Below are 23,962 nucleotides of genomic sequence, written 5' to 3'. Positions count from 1 at the left end.
CCTCAGAGCCCTGAATGAGCTTGTTTCCACAGGGGTTTGTGTTGTTCAGAAGCACACAGACCTTTGGGAAAGCAGGCCATGATTTACAGGGCAGGGAAGGCTTACAGTGAGCAAACTCTCTCCTCCTGGCCTGAGAGTGTTTGATGTGCTGCTCCTACTTAGTCTGGTAATTCATCCTCGTCATTAGCTGCACTAATTATGCATCTTCTTTCCACAGCCTGCTTGAAATGAATCCCTGTGTGGAAACTTGTGCTGTTGGGGCCAGTAAGGAAGGAGGAAAAATGGATTCTGATTACAGTCCATACTCCATTAGTGAATCCAGCTCTACAGTAGCAGCTGCTGAGGGTTTAGAACATTTCCTTCTGCTTTGTTTCTGCCTGTGGTTACTCATGTTTGTTTCAGGGTGAAAGGTTTTGGCTTTTTATGACCAAGCTGTGAAGGGTAGAAAGATTCCTTGGGTTGTTTCTGCTCAGAGACTTCCATGTGGTTTTGCCAATGTGCTACAGGAGCAATGCTGGAAAACTGGGAGATCACAGACTGGTTTGGGTTGGAAAGACCTTAAAGCTCATCAAGTTCCATGGCAGGGGCACCTTCCAGGTTGGACAGAGCCCTATCCAAGCTGGCCTTGCCAGCAAAAGAGAACTGAAAGTCATTTTAAATTATAGAACTGCCCCTTGTGAGCTCCCTGTATCCATTCTGAGCTATGAAATTCCTACTTAAGGGCAAGTGACAACTGCTGTGCTCTCTTTAGCAGCATCAGGGCCTCTCTGCAGGCAGGTGTTCATGAGGGGTAAGACCCAAGGCCTGATTTTATTCCTCAAAAATCCCTCCTTTCTGTCACCGATCTCAAATCACTGTTATATTTGGGATGCACCCTTCATCCTTTCTGTTTGCTGACATGGGAGGCTGCAAGGCAGTGGATGAACAGGTAACACAGGAAAGCCTTCAGGGAACAAAGGGAGCTGTTTCCTTCCCCAAAATAACAATGTCTCTGTGTGGGCTCTAGGAACTCCTCCTGGCTGGTGGCACTGCAGGCTGGGGCTTCTTGAGAATTTTGTAACCTCAGAACTTGTATCCCTGACTTTTTAGATCATTCCTAGGATACACCACTCATTATTTTATGTCTTTACTGGAGAGGCAGCAAGCAAAGGGGAGGGATTCAGGTGCTGACTCTGAAGAGGGGAGGTTTGTGAGCCTCTCTCTCTGCCCTCAGACAGGATCCACTGAACACCCATCTCTGCTGATGGTTCCTGCCTAACCTGCTCTTAAATCTCTCAGCAACACAAACTTCTCCCTCCCCAAGGGTTTTTTTCCAGGACTTCCTAGAGCTAAAGGTTTTCCTATGGACTAATCTGGCTACTGTTGGAGCACCTGCCTTCAGGATTGATTTATTTGGAGGTTTTTCTTGTGGTGGTGATGGTGCTTTGTGCTGTAAGATTGGCCCCTGGTCCCTCTCAGCTGCTTCTACTCTTCACAGGTCTGTTTTCTTCCCCTTTTCCCTTTTTTTTTTTTTTTTTTTAATAACTCTTGTTGCTGTGGGCTATCCTTAATTGTGCTTCATCTGTCTTTAACACCTGGATGTGCCCTGGTCTCATTGACAAGGTGAGGATTGGTCACAGGTTGGACTCATTGATCTTGAAGGTCTTTTCCAAACTTAATCATTCTGTGAGTGCAAAACAAATCACCATGAGGGTGGAAATTAAAATTGTGGACATAAAGGAAACCAGTGCATCCTTTATCTGCCATCAGTGCATGAGCAGTATTGGGGTCTCTGAGGGAAGAGCCTTGCAGGATTGCTGCCCCATGGTCACAGGAAAAAATGTTAATTTTAAGAAAGCAGCAGCACAGAAGTATCTGGGGGGCACTGAGGGTTTGATCCTGGCCCATTATGGTGCAAGATGCCATGAGGTCCCTTTGCACAGGGAAATGTGGCTGCAGCCACTGCTGTCCCCAAGCTGTGAGCACCCAGTAGGAGTTAACCCTGCTGAGAGGCTCCTTTCAGACAGGGACTCACACCCAGTGTGGAACAGCGCAGGTGGAAGATGCCACAAGCAAAGATTTCCCTCCTTCCCAGCCTACCTGGAGGGGGAACACCTGTGTTTTCCCTTTGCAGGAGCTCCCAGGGAGGGGAATGAGGCCAGGAGAATGTGTTGAAAAACAAGGCATCTGTGGCTCACACAGTGCTTTCACCCCTCATTAAAAAAAAAAAAAAAAAGACAAGGCAAATCTAATTGAAACAAAGATCATCAAGTGTGTTCTTTCAATTAAAGAGAATGACTTCTAAATAAAATCTTCCCTTTATTCCTTCTCCAAGCAGGCAGCAATGCAGTGTGACACATGTTTGGGTGCAAAAGCGATGCTTTCACTCACAGAGGGAAGATGAGCCCTGACTGTGATCAGTGTGAGGTTGTCCTGGGCTGCCAACACGATGTGACACCTCCCTGTGCCTGGGCACAGCCCGTGTCACATCTGCTGGGCATGACAAGTGTCAGGGTCAAAGCAGTTCAGCACCACAGGGAGAAGATGTTCCTTCTTTTCACATCCTGTGTGGCTGAGCTGTCACCATGGCCCAGCTCAGTGTCCCTCCCTGGTGTCTCTTTGTGGCTGCTGTGGCACGTGTGGGACACGGCAGGAGATCCTTTCAGGAACTGAAACTTTGCTTGGGTCTGAGGGACAGAGAGCCACACAAAATCCAGGCAAAATTCCATTTCCTTACTAATCTATCTCTGGGCAGCAGCAAAAGCTTGTGGAAAAAGCTTGTTTTGTTTTTTTTTTTCCTATGGAAAAACCATAGGAAAAAAGAGCTGGTATAGATTTATAGGCCACCCTTGCAATGGGGAAGCTGGAGAAGGGGTTCTCCTTCAGGAACTGTAGTGATAAGACAAGGAGTAATGGAGGAGAAATTTAGGTGAGATAAATGGACAGAATTGTTCCCTGAGAGGGTGGGGAGGCCCTGGCACAGGGTGCCCAGAGAAGCTGTGGCTGCCCCTGGATCCCTGGCAGTGTCCAAGGCCAGGTTGACAGGGCTTGGAGCAACCTGGTAGAGTGGAAGGTGTCCCAGCCTGTGGAAGGGGTGGAACAAGATGAGCTTTAATGTCCCTTCCCACCTAAACCATTCCATGATTCTAAGAACTGTGGTGGATCCCTGCCCTTCTCAAGTGGCCACAGCTCCATGGGGCTCTCTAGGTTCACCCAAGTGGGGGATCTGGTCCAGGAATTATCTGCTTCCACCTTTTCTGTGTGATCTGGAAGCAGTTCCTGCAGGAAACCTCCAGCTGTTCACTCTGCTTCCCGTGTCTGGTTCAGTCCATGTGCTCAAGAGCTGTTGTGCAGCATCCTTGTTTCTGGTCAGGACTGCAGCTCATCCCAGAATCTCAAGCTGGGTCAGGTTGGAAAAGACATCTGGACGTCATCCGGTGCTACATCCCTGCTCCAGCAGGGCCATCCCAGAGCACAGGGTTGTGTCCAGATCATTCTGGAATATCTCCAGTGAGGAGATTCCACTCCCTCTCTGGACAATCTGTTCAGGGCTTGGCCACTGCACAGGGAAAAAGTTCTTCCTCCACCTCCAGGTGGAACTTCTAGGCATCAGTTCCTGCCCATTCCTTTTATCCTATTGCTGCCCCACCCAGAGCAGAGCCTGATCCCTGCTCTGAGCCCTCCCTGCAGACAGAGACAGGGAAGATATCCCTTCAGGAATAAATAAAGTATTGGATATTTACCTTTTTACACAGAGGAAAAAGCAAAAGCTGAAAGGTGTTTAGCTCCTGTCTTCCCCAATGTGAACAGTTAAAGACCTGTTTATGGGCAGAAATTAGGCAAGATGGAAATATCATTATCTGCAGAACACTGTGAAATTCAACAGACTTCAGAAAAGATAGGCAGTGTTTCAAAAAAATGTGTTTAAATGAGAGCTCCACGTCAAAGGAGGAGGTTGGTTTACTTTCAGCAGCACCTTCAAATACAAAGTACTGCTCAGAGGGAGGGTAAACATGATTCTAGCACAAGTAGTCTTTAAAATAGAGGCTGATAAGCTGAACACCACATAAAAATTACTCCTTTGTGTGAATATCAAGTGGGTCCAGCAAAGAGAAATGACCCGTAATTCACAAATATAATTACTGCACTTGGCTCCCTCATGGCTCAATGCCCTGCTCATAATAAATGGCCTTGAAAAACAGCATTTTCATAGAGTGGTTGGTTTGCTGAGCTCCTCTGCTCCTTGCTGTGCTGAGGCAGGAATTGCTCATCACTCAGGGAACCCAACTCAGAACATAAAAGCAACCCCAGCAAATCAAGGCAAGAGCCTCCTAATCCTGCTCCTTTGTTTCCAGCAGCAGCTTTTCCCCCACAGTGCTCTCACAGACTCTGGGATCTACAGCTGAAGGACTTTCTGAACCAGGCACTGTTGCTGCACATCCAGGGGATTTACAGTCACTCATCATTAATGTTTTTCTCCTCCACAAACTCACCCATGTTCTTTAGAAACTCAGGTAAGCTTGTGCCATCCACACTGGATAATATCCCGCTCCATCTATAATTTTGTGCCCTCTAATTACATGTAGCTAAGCTGTTACATAACAATCCCAACCTGCCTGCCAAGGGGTGGAATTCATAAGCAGGAGGGAATGAGGGGAGGGAAAAAGGCTTATAAACACCTCTGTGGCAAGATAATCTTATCTCAAAGCCTTTGTTCTTCAAGATTGCTCAGGGAGTTAATGTTTGCAGTTATGAAATAGAGATGTGTTTGGAATAAGGGGGGGTAAAAAGTAATAATGTTGTTTGCTGGAGGTACAGCTCAGCAGAAGGAATCCAGAGGAGAAGGATCTGGAAGCTCTTTGTACAAGTGCTGCTGGGAATGAGAAGACTTGTCAGGATCAGCTCAGGGAAAGGAGGATTTGATCAGCTTCTGTCTGAAGAGATGCTGGATCAAACGGAGAGATCGAATCACTGATCCATCAAACATGGAATTCTGCTTGCCAGCAGTTTGTCACTTTGTCCTTCAGAGGACATTCCACTGCCCCACAGCCTCCAGGGCTCTCCTGAGAAGGGCAGAGACGCCCAAGCCTCCCCTGTGCTGTCAAAAGTCACCCTCTCCCTCAGCCAGAAACAGCAGGAGAATCTGCATGGCCCTCAAGGTCCCTTCCAACTCTAATAACCCCAAAATTCTATGGTCCTATCCTTGATTTAGGAGTGGGATTCCCATATCCAGCCCTGCTTCCAAGGCTGCAAAACCACATCACACCAGGATGCCGCTTGGAGATTTAGAAAGTGTGACGTGGGATCAGATTTAACTCCAAATACTTTGCACAAACTCCTCCAGGCCCTTTAATCCCTCCTGGCTGCTCATTAAGGACTCCCTTAAGAACTTCCTGCTCCATGCAGCTTTACTGGATATTTAAGAAATCAGGCAGTGCCTGGACTCCACCAAACCAGAACATGTTTCTGGATTTCTGCAGTTTGGACCAAGTAAGGCCCCTCTTTAGAAGGATTCTTTGCTGGGAAATTTGCAACTTTGTCCTTCCTGCCTCCATACAGTCTTGGGATGGAAGGGACATTAAAGCCCATCCAGTTCCAACCCCCTGCCATGGGCAGCGACAACTTCCACTACCCTAGGTTGCTCCAAGCCCCATCCAGCCCAGCCTTGGACACTTCCAGGGATGGGGAAGTCACAGCTTTCCTATCAGGCTGCCAGCTGGAGCTGCAGGGATTTCAAATGAAGAATAATTCCCCAGAAAGGAAAAATGAAAAGGTAGAATTTGCAAGCAAGAAGCACAGTTCCAAAACCTGAGCAGAAATAACTCTGAAGGACATGGTAAAATGTGGGACTGCATTTGTCACCTCACAGGGCACATTGCTGTGTTTGAGATCCAAAAAATGCTGAAAGTGGGTTCATAACCCAGCAGACATTCAGCTTCTCTTCATTCAAGAAGAATGTGCTCTTTCCAGCACTCTTGCCCTCTAGAGAGTTGTCAAGCAGCATAAAAAGAAATGTATCCAATGGAGGGAAATACTATCCTATTCCAGTTCAATATACCTGATATCAAGAGAATTTTCCCTTTCTAAGGCTATTTAAGTTTTCCCTTGTGGAGTCCAGAAGAATCTGGGTGTCAGCCTCACCCCAGGGGGCTCCTTGCTGTGGACATGCAGCTACACCAACTTTATTCTCTTCATGGCCTCCTACTTTAAAAAAAGCATTGATAGGATGAGTTTTCTTCTGAGAACAGCTCCGCCCATCTCCTGCACACAATCAGCCAGCAGGCTCTGTCCTGTGATACGATAAAAGCTGCCCAGGAGTTCGATGAGCAGCTGTGAGTGTGGGTGCTGATAGGAGGGTGGATCTCCAGTTTTGGGGCACGGTGCCACAACTCAGCTTTGCAGAGAGCACAAACACGATGATTCTCACAGTCCTTGTCACAACAAAAAAACCTCTTGGCTGAGCAAGTGGTGGTTTCAGCCCTAAGATCAACCAGGTGGCTCATTCTGCTGGGCTGAAGGTGTTTAGGGCTTGGCCATCCACATGAGGCACTGACCTTGATGGCAAAGGGGGAAATACCTCCTTTTATTGAACTTCTAGGAAGCAGTGTAAAACCTAACAGGTCCTGCCCAGCCACTGTAAGAGCAGGAACACTAAAAAGCAGAGTTTAAGCAAGGGAGAGTGAGTTTTAGCAGCTGTTCATGTAGAACAGCCACCGGAAGGATGCGAAGGCAGCATCTTTGGATGGAAATTTGAAATGTAGAGGTTATTTTTAGTAACAAAAAGATCATTTGGGTACTATCATTTCCCTCTCTGATGTCTGGGCAGTCAAGGAGCTAGTAGTACAGCTAGCAAGTACAGCCTAGGAGAGACAATTGCATTGGTGTGTGGTATTTGCTGGGTCCCCGGGATGAAGGAGGAATTGAGAATCTGACTCTATGTTCTTAGAAGGCTAATTTATTATTATATTATATTATATTATATTATATTATATTATATTATATTATATTATATTATATTATATTATATTATATTATATTATTTCTATACTAAAACTATACTAAAGAATAGAGAAAGGATACTTACAAAAGGCTTAACAAGATACTAATGCAAAACTCATGACTGACTCCTCAGAGTCCTGACACAGCTGGATGGTGATTGGTCATTAAATAAAAACAATTCACATGAAACAGATCAAACAGCCACCTGTTGGATAAACAATCTCCAGACCACATTCCAAAGCAACAAAACACAGGAGAGAAAAATGAGATAATATTTTTTTTTCCTTTTTCTCTGAAGCTTCTCAGCTTCCCAGGAGAAAAGATCCTGGTGAAGGGATTTTTCAGAAAATATGACAGTGACACCGGTGTGATGGAAATATGATGATGGGAGCATCTTCCTGAGGAGGAAAGGCTGAGGGAGAGAAAGAAAAGACTGTTCAGCCTGGAGAGGAGACACAGCTGAGAGGGGCCCTCAGCCCTGGGTGTCCCTGTGTGCAGGGAGGGTCAGAGCAGGGCCCAGGCTCTGCTCCAGGGCCCAGCAATGGCACCAGAGGAACGGGCAGGGACTGATCCCAGCAAGTTCCACCTGGACAGGAGGGAGAATTTTTCTGTGCAATGACCAAGCACTGAACAGATTGTCCAGAGAGGGAGTGGAGTCTCCTCACTGGGGATATTCCAGAATTGCCTGGACATTGTGAAAAATGCATGTATTTTATGATTGGCTTTTCGCAAATATTAAAATGAATATTATATGTGTTGTGTTAGAAAGTAATGCTGGATTAATTCTCTTAAATACTGTGTTAAATACAGTTTTAGGTTATAAAAAATGTTAAAATAAAAACTATGCTATGTAGGATACTTTTTTAAAGAAAGGACTCACTGAGACAGCAGCCACAGGACACCTAAATCTTTCAGAGAAAAAGAATTTATTGCCCTCTTATCAGAAGAAACGAACTTCTTCCCACTTGAAGGCGCTGTCAGGATTCAGAGGAAGAAGTTGAGGATGACCAGACAGAATCCTGTGTTTGAATGGAATTTATGCATCATGTAGGAGGTGTATGAATATGCAACAGGCTGTTGCTTTTAAAGCTTAATCCTTTGTTAATGTGTGTCCTTTTTCAGGCTCCTGCTGCCCAGAAAAAGGTACCCGGACATCCATAACTCTTTGTCGCTATTGTCTCATATTGTCTTAATTCAAATTGTCCAAATTATTATTACTCTAATCATATTACTATTTTTATAACCATTTTATTACTATTAAACTTTTAAAATTTTAAAAACAAATGATTGGCGTTTTTCACAGACATAACCCTGTGCTCTGGCATGACCCTTGCTGAGCAGGGAGATGGGACCAGATGGCCTCCATTGGTCCTTTCCAACCTGACCCATCCTGGGACTGTGGGAATTAGAAATTCTGGGATTTGGGAATCTGTGACCAGCCTGTGTTGTACGGCGGCTCAGCCGGTGAGTGCTGACCAACAGGAGAGATGAAGAGGGACTTGGGACAAGACCATGGAGTGGCAGGAAGAGGGGGAACGTTTCCCACTGCCAGAGGGCAGGGTTATATGAGATACTGGGAAGGAATCGTTCCCTGTGAGGCTGGGGAGGCCCTGGCACTGGGTGCCCAGAGAAGCTGTGGCTGCCCCATCGCTTGCAGTGTTCCAGGCCAGGCTGGACAGGGCTCGGAGCAACCAGGGATGGTGGAAGGTGTCCCTGCTCACGGCAGGGGATGGGATGAACTGTAATGTCCCTTGTCCCCGTGGCCGGGCACCGCCCGCCCTCAGCTCCTGTGGGGCCGCCGCGCCCCGCCCGGCACCACCGCCCCTCACGGTGCGTGACATCACGCCCGTGTGACGTCACCGCCCAATCCCCTGGGCGGCCGCCGGCTGACGTCAGGCCCCGGCCCCGGCGCGAGCGGCCCCGGCTGAGGGAACGGGGCGGCGGCAGCGGCGGGAGCGCGGCAGGAGCGGGGTGAGCGCGGGCATGGACCGGACCGGACCGGACCGGACCGGGGGCTGCGGGGCTTTGGGGGATTTGGGATGGCGGGACCGCCCCGCTCCCGGCACGACAGAATGAATGGGGTGGGGGCGGGGCGGCTCGGCTCGCCCCGGCACCGCGCTGTCCCCTCCTTTGGGGACACTCTGGGGACACTTCGGGACCGGGGTTCTTCGGGACCGGGTTTGGCGCTCGTGGCGCTTTGGTGCCTCACCGCACACTCGCTGCGGGCGGGCGGGTTTTGTTCGTGCCCGTCACCCGCCCCGGCTCCGTGGTTTCATCAGCGGGGGCTGTGCCGGGTGTAGCGCCAGGGAATCGGGGAATGGTTGGGGTGGAAGGGACTTTAAAGATCCTCCTGTTCCAACCCGTGCTGTGAGCAGGGACACCTTCCACAATCCCAGGCTGCTCCAAGTCCCGTCCAGCCTGGCCTTGGACACTTCCAGGGGTCCAGGGGCAGCTACAGCTTCTCTGTAAGCTGTGCCAGCTCCTCTCCATGCTCACAGCCAAGAATTCCTTCCCAGTAGCCCATCTAAATCTAGTTTTTTATGTTTAAAGCTGCTACCCCTTGTCCTGTCCCTCCGTGCCTCGTCCCAAGTCCCTCTCCAGCTCTCCTGGAGCCCCTTTAGGCCCTGGAAGGGGCTCTGAGCTCTCCCTGGATCCTTCTCTTCTCCAGGTGAACACCCCCAGCTTTCCCAGCCCGGCTCCAGAGCAGAGGGGCTCCAGCCCTTGGAGCATCTCTGTGGATTCCTCTGGACTCTCTCCAGCAGCTCCACATCCTTCTGCTGTTGGCCCCAGCTCTGCAGGTGGGATCTCACCTGAGAGGGGCAGAATCCCCCCCCTCCCCTGCTGCCCACTTTGCCCGGGTTACACTGAACATTCTGGACCAGTCTTCCTTACCTCTTCCAGGAGTTTCATGTTTCACGCTGTTCAGCAGCTGCGTAATCTCCCTTTTTTTTTTTCTTTTTCCTTTTGTTTATTTTTGGTGACTGAGGTCAGGTTCCCAGCAGGTCCCTCACAGCCTCGGGCTGACGTCTCCTCTTGGAGAGGGGCTCGGCCTCATCCCCGGCCGTGCGTCACCCCTGGGACAGCAGCCGGGCGTGTGTGTCAAGGTTATTCCATCTGAGCTTGGCCAGCAGCTCCCTGCCAGAGGGAACAGCTCCAGCCTGGACACCCTGGCACATCTCCCCTGCCAGGGGACACCGGTAGGGACGCAGCGTCCCAGCTTGAGGGGTCTCGGAAGCAGAGGAATTGCCAGCAGGGAATGTGAGATGCATTTGGGTCCAGCTATCCAGGCAGCAGTGGCTGGGGTTGAGCTGAGATTATCCCTTACTTGTTGCAGCTTGAGTGCTCCCAAATGCAGGGATCTGATGGAGTTTCCACTCAGCAGCACTTGAGCACCATAGAGGCTCTCCTGTGAGCAGAGTGGCTTGTGCTTCATCTTCTGGATGCCCAAGGAAGGTGCTGTCTCACTCCTCAAGCTCTTGATACAGTTGGGAAAAATTAGAGGAGGTTCCCAATGCATAAGCAAATCCGCAGATCCGAAGCAGAAGCTGTGGGGTTTGGAGCCAGTTGGGAGTTGAGAACTTGGGGCTCAGTGAGTTGGTGTGGACCATGTTCCCAAGGATGTGGCTGGGAATCTGCGAGATCCTGTGCCCTGCAGAGTCCCTTGATTTTCTTTGAAAGAAGAAAGTTCTGGATTCTTTGGTTTAGCTCCCTGGAGGGGCGTCCTGTGGCATCCCAGCAGCTGTGCAGCCCCAGAAATCCTGTGGGACCTCTGGGGTTTGGTTTGACCTCTCTTTCCTCCCTCTCTCCCATTTTCTTTGAAGCTTGCAGTGGCACTTTCCAGACAAAGCCCATGACTTTCCTATCTTTCTTGTCACTGTGACATTCTATTAATAACTAATTCACAAGAGCTGCTGGTTTCCATAAACATTTTTGACTTTTATGTGAGCAACAGGTGTTGCTGCTTATGTAACACCTTGGAAACCTCGCAGAGGATCAGCAACTGGCAGTTCACTCACTAAATGTCATTTTATGAATGTGTCTCTCTCTTTTTTTTTTTCTTTATTCCCTCTTTTCCCTCTCCCAGTGCTTTAATCTTCTTGCAAACCCCAGAAATTTCCTGCTATCCCAGGCTGATTATTGTTCATTGGAACACGTGTTTGCTTTCTACTAATCTTTTTGCACTGCCACTAATTAATTTAAACTCTGTCCTTCAGCCATGACCCGAGGCTGGCTGGTTCTGGGACTTGGAGGAGCTGCTTGTGCACCTTCAGAGCCCTTTCCCTGCCTCTTCCAAACTTCCAGGCATTTCAAAATCAAGCAGGAGAGAACAGTGAAATCCCTGGCTGCTGCTGCTGCTCTCACACGCTTTTTTTTTTTTTCTTTTTTTCCTTAAGGTGTGGGACAACTCCTACTCTCTGCCAGGTTTTGATTGGCTTTCCAAAGAGGCAGTGTCCTATAAATTGCCTTCTCTGCTCTGCTTCTGCCTTATCACCAGCTGAGGCCCAGGTGAGTACAGGAGAGGGAAAATTCCAGCTGCAATTCCATTGCCTAATCCTTGAAATTAGCTTTGGTTATTGGTTTAAATTACTGGGATGGGGGAAATAACTTTAATGTTTCAGAATAAAACTTCCTCATTTTGCTAATACTTTCTAATATCAGTTTGAGTTGATAAATGAGATCAGGGACTGAGAAACTATTCAGAAGGGGATGTGTGAGGGTGTTTGAAAATATATTGTGGAATCATGGAATGGTTTGGGTTGGAAGGGATCTTAAAGCTCATCCTGTTTCATGGGCAAGGACACCTTCCACTGTTAATTATATCTATATATTATATAGGTAATTTTTTCCTCTTCAGTTCCCAAGGGAACAGAAAGTATTCCCCTTTGGGATAGTAAAAAGGGAAGCCTATAAAAATATAAGTTATTTTACATCAGTTAAATTAATTTTTTTGTATGTGTTCAGAGCTGTTAATAACTCCTGGAAGATAATTAAGGTGAAAAATTTGGATCCAGGAGAATGGGCTTTCCTGTATGAGTTGCTTTTGCAAGTTAATCACTGTGTTGGGCTGACTTCAGCTATTTGGGGAAGTGTTTTTAAGGCATGATATTGATTTCTTTATATATCTGTGCATTTATGGCAACTTTAGTAGCCAGTCACACCTGTTTTTTCCCCTTTGTATTTGAAATAGAAATAAATGCAATCAGTGGAGGTTTTTGCAGCAGCTCTGCTGCCTGGCTGTTTCAGTTCCTGGTATAAAATGCATGTACTGTTCTGACTCAGACCTGGGAGTAAATTCTACCCTAAGCCTTTGTGGTTTCACTCTAAATATGTTTGCAAAAACCAGTCCAGTCACTGGGAAACAAATTTTAGTCACAGCCAATTTTTTTTTTGTACTTTGCAAAGCTCAAAATGCTTTTTCAGGTACTTGGAGTGGAAATTTTTTGTCACACAGACCAGTGAGTCTCACTCAGTGCTGTAAGATTTTATTCTTCAATGCTGAAATAGGAAAGGATTATCATGAGAGCTGGTGCCTGGGTCTGTGTCCAGATGGAATTTGGATATTTCCAAGGATGGGCATTCCCATCACCTCTCTGGGCATCTCAGACCAAGTCTTTTTGATCAGTTTAAATGTATTTTTTTAATAATGCAATTTTATGGTGCTGTCTTACTAGACAATATTTAGTAAATCTGTACTTAAATAGCAGAACTCCCTCAAGTACCAGAACATTCTCTGTCAGGGGACTGAGAAGTGAAAGGAACACCCACATTAATCACTTGTTTGCTTTTCTCTGCAACTAAAATTCATCTGCAGCAATGAACTGCTGCAGTTTCTTGTGGAGAGCTTCCATCTACCTGACTCTCCTTTTTAGAATATATGCCCCAAGAAAAGATTTGACAGGGTAACCCCATCAGGCAAGTTTGAAATATGCTTTCATCTGGGAATTTGCATATTCTAGATATTGGGAAATACTTCAAAATTGCTCAGAGGGGATAAGGAAAAAATGACTGGCTGTGCCTTGAGGATTTTATTTGAGAGAATTAAATTTGCACCACAGAAACGACCAGTTGTGGCTGCAGGTGTCATTTATTTGGGGTACTTTGCATTTCCTTCTGCAATATGAAAGATTTGGAGAGCTAGAACCCAAACTTGAATGCAGCACAGAGTAAATTATAATTATGTGCAATAATTAGGACATTTTCCCGAGGCCTGGCTAAGCCCTGCCACTCCTCTGTTTGCTTTCCAGGTACTGTCCATCTGAGTGTTAAATCAGAGTAAATGTCCCTTTTTTCCCAAGATATTTCCTGCTGCCTCCTTGGCTCAGCTGCTCTAGCTGATGCAATCCTGAGGAGTTTTGCTTACACACAGCAGCTTGCAAAACTTTCACTCCAAACGTGGCATCACAGCAGCTTTGTTCTATTCTGTATTTATCCTTAAAATCACACTTCCAAGTGAAGTTTTAAAAAAATTTTAAAAAAGTTAAAGCTTTTCAGGGTTCTTCCATTTTTCTGGACTGTGGATATTTTCCTGAGCTCACTCCAGGGAATACATTACCTCTGCTCATGTTACATCCCAGGCTGCTTTCAGCCCCTGCTTGGCACAATCCCCCAGCCCTGGGATGGCATCAAATTCCTCTGGATCCCTGCAGAGTTTTCTCTTTTAGCAGAGTTTTAAAAGCCGTTTAATGGGGTTGAATCACTCGTGACTCATCTTTTGTCTCTCTCCTTCACAGCACACCTGAAAGGGGAAGATGCCAATCGTCAGGAACCTGGGCAGAGCTGCCAGCCAGCTGCTGCAGAGCTCTGGCTGTGGCTGTGGGGTGTCCCTGGTGCCCATCAGGGCCATTGGGGTGTCCCCACGCCAGGTGGCCTCCGACGCCAGCTTCCACTCGGTGACATTCTCCGAGTCGGATCATCCCCGGGTGCTAATCACAGGTCAGCACTCCTGGCACAGCTGGGTTCCTGCTTCTCAGCTGAGCTTTCCCACTGCTCTCCTCCCTCCCCAAAGGGCACAGTTCTGGAAGCAAAAATACCCCAAACATCCTGGAATTGGGGTGATCTTTGCCATCAGAGTCCTGTGTGAACTTTCCTATTTTAATTCCAGAACTCCTCTAAAACCAGTTCCTTGAGAAAAAAATGTAAAAGCTTCCTGACTCACTGAGAAAATCATACTAATTCTTGATGTGAAACAGATAATAATGGAATTCTGCATTGTGACCCCCCCATTTTCCTCTGATTTTTGTCTCTTAGGTGGTCTTGGCCAGCTCGGGGTGGGACTTGCAAAGCTGCTGAGGTGGGTCACCATTCCCTGGCTTGCTGTGAGTGAGGAATTCCAGCAATAGTTGTCTGGAGAGTTGTTTATAAAAGAAATCCTATTTTTCAAATGCTGTTTTTGTCTCTTGGCTTTGTAAATAACGTTAATGGCTGGACTTGATGACCTTAAAGGTCTTTTCCTTAATGATTCTTAATGATTCTATAATTAAATTTTCACCATCATTTTATTTGTCCCTCCAGTGCTTGCTGTGGGCTTCTGATGTATTTTCTGTGTGTCCATTGGTCACAATTCCCAAAATAGCAAGATTTTGTCTGAGGGACTGTCTGCTGAGTTGTTTGCTTCCAGTTAAATGGGAGTATTCAGAGTCTGAATCCTCAGATTTTTCCTTCTTTTTCCTTCTCCTTTTCCCCACCTCAAGCACAGTTACCTCCTTTTTTTATGACATCTTTTCAAGAAGTGTGAAATGCTCCAAGAGCTCTCCCTGATCCATGTCCTTGTCCATATCCAGCTCAGCTCCAGTTTATCATTTGCTCACAGTCTTTGCTGGAGGGAATCTAGACCAAGACTAAAAGTGAACAGACTCACTGCACTCAACACTGTAGCAGTTTGAACATTTTCTACCATTTCTATGATATATTTTAAAATTACCCAAATAATGGGAGGCCAGAATGTGCTCCAATGCCCCCAGATCTGCTCTCTCCAACAGCCTTGTGTTGATTAGCACAAGGTCACAATTTCTTTCTTCTGTTTGCTTAGTTGATATAAAAGTAATTGCAGTTACAACAATCCCAGTGGCTTTTTGTTGTCTGCAGGGGAGTAAATTTTCCCTGGGTAAAATTTTCAGTAAGAAAAGTGTAGGAAAGTCTCTCTTTTCCCAACATATTTTCACTTCCTAAGAAATTTCTCTATCCTTATGCAGAGCTTGACTGCTACTAGATGTATTTGATCATTTTTCAAGATGCTGGGTTGGTATTTAAAGGATTGTTGGGGTGTTTTTTGTTTAGTGCAGTAACTGATTTTATTGTGGAAATACTGTTCCTCTGCTATCACTCCTGCAAAACAAAATAACAACTGATGGATTATCTCAAAAAGCTGTGGACTCACTGTTCCCTGTGGGTGTTTTTACACAGGAAACGTTTTGGAAAGAACAATGTGATCTTGTCTGACATTAGAAAGCCTGCAGATAATGTTTTTTATAGTGGTAAGTGACTGGGGAAGCACATGGAAAAAAAAACAAAAAACCTTGACTTTACCTCAGATGTTCATAAACTAATTACCAAAGTGATAAGTGGATTACACTGACAAGCTGCTGTTGAAACCTTCTGTATAATGCCTCCCTGCTTTCAAATCTTGCCAAGATGTTGGTTTCTTCTCTTATTCCCTTTTCCTAAATATTTCTCTTTGCATTTTTTCACTTCAAAGAGAAATATTTAAGAAAATATTTCTCTTTGCAGTGAAAAAAAGTGCCACTTTTACGACTTGAATAACTATTTGAGGCACCTTGTGCTCCTGCTGAAAAAGAGGTGCTTTTATTCTTTTGGAGGGAGGAGGTTGGAAATGAAACTTGTGCTTTGTTTTTACATGCTCAGGGAATTTTTCCTATGAAGTGGATATAGAGTAGGATTTAAGACACCTTGTGCTCCTGCTGAAAAAGAGATGCTTTTATTCTTTCAGAGGGAGGAGGTTGGAAATGAAACTTGTGCTTTGTTTTTACATGCTCAGGGAATTTTTATAATGAGGTGGATATAGAGTAGGATTTAAGACTCTTTAATTTTCACTGGAAACTTACGAAAACTTTTCCTCAACCTCGATGTTTAGTGATGTATTTAGGTGGTAGAAACAGCAGCCTGAGCTTCATGTAGGACCTTCCTTCCATCCATTCCTGACATCCAATTTCCCACTGCTTCCGCCTCCTCCAGGTCCTTTCATCTTCGCAGATATCTTGGACTACAAGAACCTGCGGGAGATCGTGGTGAACAATCGCATCACGTGGCTCTTCCACTACAGCGCCCTGCTCAGCGCCGTGGGAGAGGCCAACGTGCCCTTGGCCAGGGCTGTCAACATCACTGGTGAGTGCTGCCTTTGAGTGCTTAAAGCTGTGTCAGGGCAGGTTTGGAAAGGTTCTTCCCCAGAGGGTGTGGGGCATTGGAACAGCTCCCCTGTAGGAATGTGCTCCCTGTTGACAGAGACACAAAAGTGTCTTTTGTCCCCTCAAAAAGGAAAGAAGGCCAGAAGTTTCTTGTAGCCATGATATTTCCTGAAAAATCCCTTTGCCGGGATTTTTCTCCTGAGAAGCTGAGAGGCCTCAGGAACAAAATGTAAATAAGAATTATCTGCTGCTGAGGAATGCAACAGGTGGATCTGTGATTGGTCTCATGTGGTTGTTTCTAATTAATAGCCAATCACAGTCCAGCTGTCTCAGACTGTCTGGTCAGTCACAAGATTTTATTATCATCCTTTCCTTTTCCCCTTTTCCTTTTCCCCTTTTCCTTTTCCCCTTTTCCTTTTCCCCTTTTCCTTTTCCCCTTTTCCTTTTCCCCTTTTCCTTTTCCCCTTTTCCTTTTCCCCTTTTCCTTTTCCCCTTTCCTTTTCCCCTTTTCCTTTTCCCCTTTTCCTTTTCCCCTTTTCCTTTTCCCCTTTTCCTTTTCCCCTTTTCCTTTTCCCCTTTTCCTTTTCCCCTTTTCCTTTTCCCCTTTTCCTTTTCCCCTTTTCCTTTTCCCCTTTTCCTTTTCCCCTTTTCCTTTTCCCCTTTTCCTTTTTCCTTTCCCTTTTCCTTTCCCTTTTCCTTTCCCTTTTCCTTTCCCTTTTCCTTTCCCTTTCCTTTTTTCCTTTTCCTTTTCCTTTTCCTTTTCCTTTTCCTTTCCCTTTCCCTTTTCTTTTCCTTTCCTGCCTTCTGATGAAACCCTTTCTTCTATTATTTTAGTATAGTTTTAATATATAATTTAAATATAATATAAATATATATACCATAAAATAATAAATCAGCCTTCTGAAACATGGAGTCAGCATTCTTTTCTCTTGTCCTGGGACCCCTGTGAACACCACCATAGTTTCTGTCTTCAATTAGGTGAAAAAGATACTTCATAGGACCTTAAGGACTTCACCTCAAACTTAAGGGTAGCTAACTGGACAGAAGCCAAAAAGTCCTGCTTGGGCAATTTATTAGAAAAAGAAGAGAACAAAGAAACTAATCACTTTTGTGAGGTGTTTTACCAGGAGCGAGAACCTCTTGCACTTGGCTCGGTTTTTCTCTGTTTCTTATTTTGCCTTTTATTAAACCTTTTTCTTTCCAACACTGCAACAGAAGCCATCCTGCTGATTTTTATGCCTCTCAGGGTAGCTGTGTGATCTTAGGTGTGTTATAGACCTCCAAGAGCTTATGAAACCTAGCTCAAGGAGGCTCCTATAACACTCTCCAGTGAATGGTGACATTCCCAAGGCTGTCAGAGCTCCAGGAGTGTTTGGATAATGCTCCCAGGGTGGGATTGTTGGGATATCTGTGCAGGGCCAGGAGTTGGACTGGATGATCTTGATGGGTGCCTTCCAGATGAGAATATTATATAATTCCCACAGTGGCTTGAGAAAGCAGAAATATTCTGATAAATCCTATTGTTTTGTGTTTTTTTTTCCCAGGTTTACACAATGTTCTGGATATTGCAGCTGAGCATAATTTGAGGCTCTTTGTTCCAAGCACCATTGGAGCCTTTGGACCCACCTCTCCTCGAGATCCAACTCCTGATCTCTGCATTCAGAGACCAAGGACAATCTATGGAGTCTCCAAAGTCCATGCTGAGCTCATGGGAGAAGTGAGAATTTTTTATTTTATTCATTTCCTAAAAGGTCTGGGAGAACTTCACTGAAACAGGTTTCTCAAAGAAGCTGTGGCTGCCCCATCCATGGCAATACCAGGTTGGACAGAGCTCAGAGCAGCCTGGGATGGTGGAAGTGTCCCTGTCCTTGGCAGGGGTTGGAATGTTCTTTAAGGTCTCTTCCAACCCAAGCTATTCCATGATTCTATGATTGGAACCTCATTGCTTTTGTAAGATTCCCCACTCATTCTTTCCCCCATTTTTCCTTAATTCAGCCTTTACTACTCAGCAATAGTCTGAGGCAGCTCTGAAAGTCAAATATCTTTTGAGTTCTGTTGGGAAAAGCAAAAAACAGGGAAGCTGGCAAACAGCTGACTTTGAGTGTCATTTCTTTCCTTGTTTTTTATGGCTTTGGCCTCTGTGCCAGTGTGAATGGCACAGCAGAAAGGACAGTGCACAAAGCCTTGTGACAGCAGATACACAATAATGACTTTTTGCTCCTCCTCTACAAAAAAAGACTAAAGGCTTGTGAGTCTGCACATGCACAACTTCTGTTTTGGTTTTGTAGTTACTTATAAAAAACATTTTTAAAGCTGATACTTTTATATAGTTTCCAGGTCTGAGGTCTGTATTATCCTGGAAAGTCTCACAAACTTGGGAATGTTCAGTTTCTGAACATTGTAGACCCTACATGAGTAGCATGACAACCCATGTCAAAGATCCATGTTTACCGATGTGGATGTGAGCTGGAAAAAGACAAGCAGGGAGATCAGCTGCCAGGCAGGGAATGGGCATTGTTCAATAATTCCATTCCTTTCAGCCCTGTCCTGGGACAGCTGAAGGTTCATCCTGTGTCAGATTTTTCCTGTGAAACGAGTGGGTGTGTGACCAACTCTTGATGTGTAACTCTGTGTTTCTCCCTCCTCCCCAGTACTACCACTACCGCTATGGCCTGGACTTCCGCTGCCTCAGGTATCCAGGGATTATCTCTGCTGATTCCCAGCCTGGGGGGGGAACAACTGGTGAGTGACTGGTACATGACAAGAGGGCTGGGGAGGACTTTTCACAAGGACATGGAGTGACAGGACAAGGGGGAATGGCTTCCCACTGCCAGAGAGCAGGGATGGATGGGATATTGGGAAGAAAGTCTTCCCTGTGAGAGTGTTGCGGTTGCCCAGAGAAGCTGTGGCTGCCCCATCCCTGTAAATATTCAAGGCCAGGTTCAATGGGGCTTGGAGCACCCTGGGATAGTGAGTGGCATCCCTTCCCATGGCAGGGGATTGGAACTTGATGATCTTTAAGCTCCCTTCCAACCCAAACCACTTTGTGATTTCATGCTGAATATCTCACAATCCTGCTGCCAGATTTGAGACAGGAGACTTTGGGGTTGATCTGAGGTTTGTTGACTGTCATGAAGTGCACAACACAGATCATACACATCCATTATTCTCTTTCCCAGATTATGCTGTCCAGATTTTCCATGATGCCATAAAGACTGGCAAATTCAAGTGTTACCTGAGGCCGGACACCCGGCTGCCCATGATGTACATCGATGACTGCCTGAAGGCCACGCTGGAGGTCATGGAGGCCCCTGCAGAAGCCCTGACCATGAGGACCTACAACATCAGTGCCATGAGCTTCACTCCTGAGGAGCTGGCCCAGGAGGTGCAGAAGTATGTCCCTGAGCTCCAGATGACCTACAACGTGGATCAAGTCAGGCAGGCCATAGGTTAGTATGTTCCCTGGCAGCAGGTAAGGAAAAACATCACCAGAGCTGAAATAAAGTCTCTCTTCTTTTTAGGAACTGACAAATTGCTCCTGTGCAGTTCAAGTCTTATGGTTCAAAATTCAGCTTTAGTAGTGATGAAACATCTCAAAGTTCATGGAGATTTTTTCCTAAACCTCACCTTTCTTGGTTCTTTTTCTTTTTTTCCCCTGCAGCTGACAGCTGGCCCATGAACTTCGACGACAGCAACGCCCGCAGGGACTGGGGTTGGAAACACGACTATGACCTCCCTGAGCTGGTGACCACCATGTTTAGCTACCTTGGGTCTGACTCTAGGATTGCCCAAGCTAACTGAAATGCTTTCAGATGTTTCCAGATTTCCACAGAGGACCAGGAAGAAATGGCTGCATTTTAGTTTCTAATTTTCTGAGTCTTAGAGCATGTCAGTTACTAATTTTTGTAAGTAGTGACAGAGTTGGGCAGAAATGTCCTGTAGCTGGAATGTCCCTTAGATAAACAACAGCACTGGGTGCTGCCCCCAAACACAGCACTGCTGGCAAACACAGAGTTCTTGAACTTTCACACTTAGGGAAAAACACCAAAATAGCACTTACTCCTGGCTGATGGCTCTCCAATCATTCCTGCCTCTTCCTTGGCAAACAACGTGGGATAGCATTGTCCAACTTTTAGGCATATCCCAAAAAGCTAACAATAGGTTTTGCTTTTTCCTGGTGGAGGATGTTAGGTTGTAGCAAGAACCTTTTTTTACTCTTTGCTTACAAAAGAGACATCAGAAGAGCTGTTTCATGTTTCCAAATTGCTGGGGGGTGTTGCAATTCTAGTTTGAAATCAAGCTTTGCTTGATAGCTCCTATTTATATCTCTCTTTAGTGCTGTCTAAGCATACACTTTTCTATACCTAGGGCATACAGAGTAGCATTCTTATGATGCTATTTATAAATGTGAAGTGGAATAGGACTTGAATTCTCATCATGCTTTAAAAAAAAAAACAGGGTTTACAAGCAAAGCTTTCTCCTGTTCTCTGCAAGTGCCGCTGCCTTCAGTGCAGCCTCGGAGGGAGAGCTGAAATCTGAAGAGCTGTTCCATGGATGTGAATCTGGGTGGGATTTCAGGGAGGGCAAGGCTCTGGCTGGGGTTTCTAGCAGTACTTTTGGTTCTCCCAGTTGTTTGGAGTCCCTGCACAGTGTCACATTGCCTGGAACAAATTTTAAAGGTAGGCTGAGGATGGAGCCTTACTGTAGAGTCGGGTCAGCCTTGGAAATCTTTCCTGTTCACCCCATTTTCCACATGCACTGTGTTTGTAGATGCTGTTTATATGTAACTCATTCCCTTTTATTCTTCAGAGAGGGATCCAGAAGCTGAAACCATCTTCTAGCTACAGCTAAGGGCTGTTCTGCTTGTTGAGTTTCAAGCACAGGAGATTCTGGGATGAACAAGGGAGTTTTAGTAGATGTGTGAGAGGAAGAGGTGTCAGTTCAAAAGCTACTTAGGAGACTTCAGGAAATGACAAACTGGAGAGACAGGAAAGCCATTGTAGGTAAAATGCCAGTTTCCATGGATGTGAGTCTGAGCTGTTAGCTACTCCAGCTGAGAAACAGCTTCTGGGAGCTTTGGACTTTTATTTTTTTCAGAGAAAAATACCTTTCATTTTCAAAATGACTGGAAATTCCCTACAGGAAGCTCTCTTTTTTTTTTTCCTCTTAAATTTTTTTTTTATCTTGTATACTCCAGTAGTGTGTATAGGTAAAAACAAACATTCAAGTTTTGGGTTTTTTTGCTTACAACTTGTTTGCTCTATTTTTTGTGACGGTGCTTTGGTGGTTGTGAGTCTGTTGTGTTCTCTGTAACCCTGCCATGATCAGACTTCTGTCTCTTTGTGCAGGAGTTCTCCTGCAGGGAATATGTTTCCTCACAAAAGTAACCTTCCAATGAAGATTCTTTGGTGAAACCCAGTTATTTGCAACATTTGTTACACTTGTATCTCTTGGTTTTGTATGTATTTTACCCTTTCATCTGTGGGCAAAGTAGGAATTTCCGCGGTATTTAAGCTCAAGGGTCGTGGCTGTTACTGAAACATTTTTATATTGTTTACATTGCTGAAAGGACAAATTTTTAAACTTTGGCCACTTTGTAACTCTCATGTAGCTCAAGTGTAATTTTTGGCTCAATGGGCAGTGAAGTCGGCCCTCCCTTCCCACCCTCTGAGGAGAGACTGGCTGGGCTTTGTCCTCTGCCCAAAAGGATGGGATCCAGACTGGATTATCTCCCAGGGACCTGGAGCCAGCAGGTGAAGGGCTGGAAAGGAGCTGAAGTGTCTTGTCCACTCCGCAGTGCCTCTGTTCCACTTTTGGGAAGTGTAAAATAAAGAGTTTTTGATGGGTCTCACTCCATGTCCTTACATCACTCAGAGTCCTGGGGTCTGATCCCCTCACCCTCATTTCCAGCTCCAGTTTCATTGGAGTCAGCAAGAGTGAGGAACAGGAATGTTCTTTCTTCTGAAACACTGTCCTTGGTGGTGGAATTACACAAAAGCCTTGGAACAGGTGTCATGGCAAAGGTGGAATTCAAACCTATGGCATTTTGAACAGTTTTGTTTTTCCTGCCGAGGTGTTACTGGCCTCATTTAGGAGCAGTCATTTAAGCAACTTAATTTTTTTAAATCTGAAATAAACCATGTTCCTATAAAGAGTGGTCTGAAGGAAACTGTGGTGACAATCAGGGAATGTTATTAAATGTGTCTGCAAGGTCTGCATCCTGTTTGAAATTCTCATTTTCAATCTCGCCAATGATCTATAAATTTTTTCCCCCCATGTTTTCCACATTAATGATGTGTAATGATGTCACAATTTTTTTTTCTGTATTAAACCAACTTGATGTGGTGCAAAATATCTACCTTTTTCTACCAGCTGGAAGTTTGACTTCTGGGCAGAGATTTCCCTTATGACACTTGAGCACTGTGGCTGTTAAATTACTTATTCAGGACAAAAAACATTAAAAAAAAAAAAAAGGTTGTTAAGAATATTTTTTCAACTATTGTTAGTTGTGGGTGATGCCTACTTTAATAAAATCCTTTGCAAATGGATCCTGGGTTTGTCATTGGTTGGAGCAGGTGGGAAAAGTAACACAGCCAGGAGGGAAGAGCCCTGCAGGCTGAGTCAGCAGCTGGGGTGTTAAACGTGGCATCGATGCTTGGAGTAAATGAAGTCACAGGGAGAATTTGTAAAGTGAAAATCCACATGGAGCAACTGGGGAGAGTCCAGAGGAGGCCATGGAGATGCTCCAAGGGCTGGAGCCAGGCTGGGAGAAGCTCCTGGGGGTGTTCACCTGGAGAAGGGAAGGATTCAGGAAGGCCTCAGAGCCTAAAGGGGCTCCAGGAGAGCTGGAGAGGGACTTGGGACAAGGGATGGAGGGACAGGACACAGGGAATGGCTCCCATTGCCAGAGGGCAGGGATGGATGGGATATTGGGAAGGAATTCTCAGCGGTGAGGGTGGTGAGGCCCTGCTGGGTCCCTATTTCTGTGTCTGAGCAGGTCCTGCCTCCAGGTGTTGCACAACCTGTGATGGGTCAGCAAGAGAAGCTTGGCTGAGGATATGACACCCATAACTCCCCCACAGCCCCACCCTGCCTCCTTAATCCATGGATAAACCCTCCCTGCCGGTGAATGGAGGCCTTGCCCTCCTCCCACACCTCAGCTTTCCAACGATGGGAACCTCTGGTGGAGAAAACATTGCTCCTGATAATGGGAACCTCTGGTGGAGAGAACATTCCTCCTGACAATGGGAACCTCTGGTGGAGAGAACATTCCTCCTGACAATGGGAACCTCTGGTGAAGAGAACATTCCTCCTGACCATGGAGGCCATGGCGCTTCAGAGAGTATTGCTCTTCCCAGCTACTCCTCTTTGATCCTTAGTCTGGTTCTTGTTGAGTCCTGTTTGACACAAGCCCAGCCTGGCTTTTAGAGGTGCCAGAGGTGATGGTGCTGCCTCCAGAGGTGCTGCAGCTGGAGCCAGGCTGGGAGAGCTGGGGGTGCTCACCTGGAGAAAAGAAGGATCCAGGGAGAGCTCAGAGCCCCTTCCAGAGCCTAAAGCGGCTCCAGGAGAGCTGGAGAGGGACTTGGAACAAAGCATGGAGGGACAGAACACAGGGAATGGCC

The 23,962-nt window shown here is 46.0% G+C and overlaps 1 protein-coding gene across 1 annotated transcript; it reads left to right on the top strand.

Annotated features, from left to right (window-relative positions):
- Positions 1–8,871: 8,871 nt before the first annotated feature.
- Positions 8,872–22,888, top strand: LOC136555077 (L-threonine 3-dehydrogenase, mitochondrial-like). The gene is made up of 10 exons (XM_066547611.1): positions 8,872–8,949; positions 11,373–11,484; positions 13,710–13,911; positions 14,227–14,269; positions 15,382–15,452; positions 16,171–16,320; positions 17,885–18,057; positions 18,992–19,082; positions 19,520–19,789; positions 20,002–22,888. The coding sequence occupies exons 3-10, from the start codon at positions 13,728–13,730 to the stop codon at positions 20,139–20,141; spliced, it is 1,122 nt and encodes a 373-aa protein (XP_066403708.1). The 5' UTR covers positions 8,872–8,949; positions 11,373–11,484; positions 13,710–13,727; the 3' UTR covers positions 20,142–22,888.
- The last annotated feature ends 1,074 nt before the right edge of the window (positions 22,889–23,962 follow it).

Source organism: Molothrus aeneus, chromosome 3 (genome assembly GCF_037042795.1).
Source record: "Molothrus aeneus isolate 106 chromosome 3, BPBGC_Maene_1.0, whole genome shotgun sequence".
NCBI lineage: Eukaryota > Metazoa > Chordata > Aves > Passeriformes > Icteridae > Molothrus > Molothrus aeneus.
The sequence above is the reverse complement of the archived record's forward strand: the minus strand, read 5'-3'. Positions and strand labels throughout refer to the sequence as shown.

Bases quoted from the DNA above. Each gene is read 5' to 3' on its own strand.
- LOC136555077 (XM_066547611.1), top strand. From the start codon at position 13,728: ATGCCAATCGTCAGGAACCTGGGCAGAGCTGCCAGCCAGCTGCTGCAG. The intron at 13,912-14,226 runs GTCAGCACTCCT...TTTGTCTCTTAG, and splicing joins TCCCCGGGTGCTAATCACAG to GTGGTCTTGGCCAGCTCGGG. The intron at 18,058-18,991 runs GTGAGAATTTTT...CCTCCTCCCCAG, and splicing joins ATGCTGAGCTCATGGGAGAA to TACTACCACTACCGCTATGG.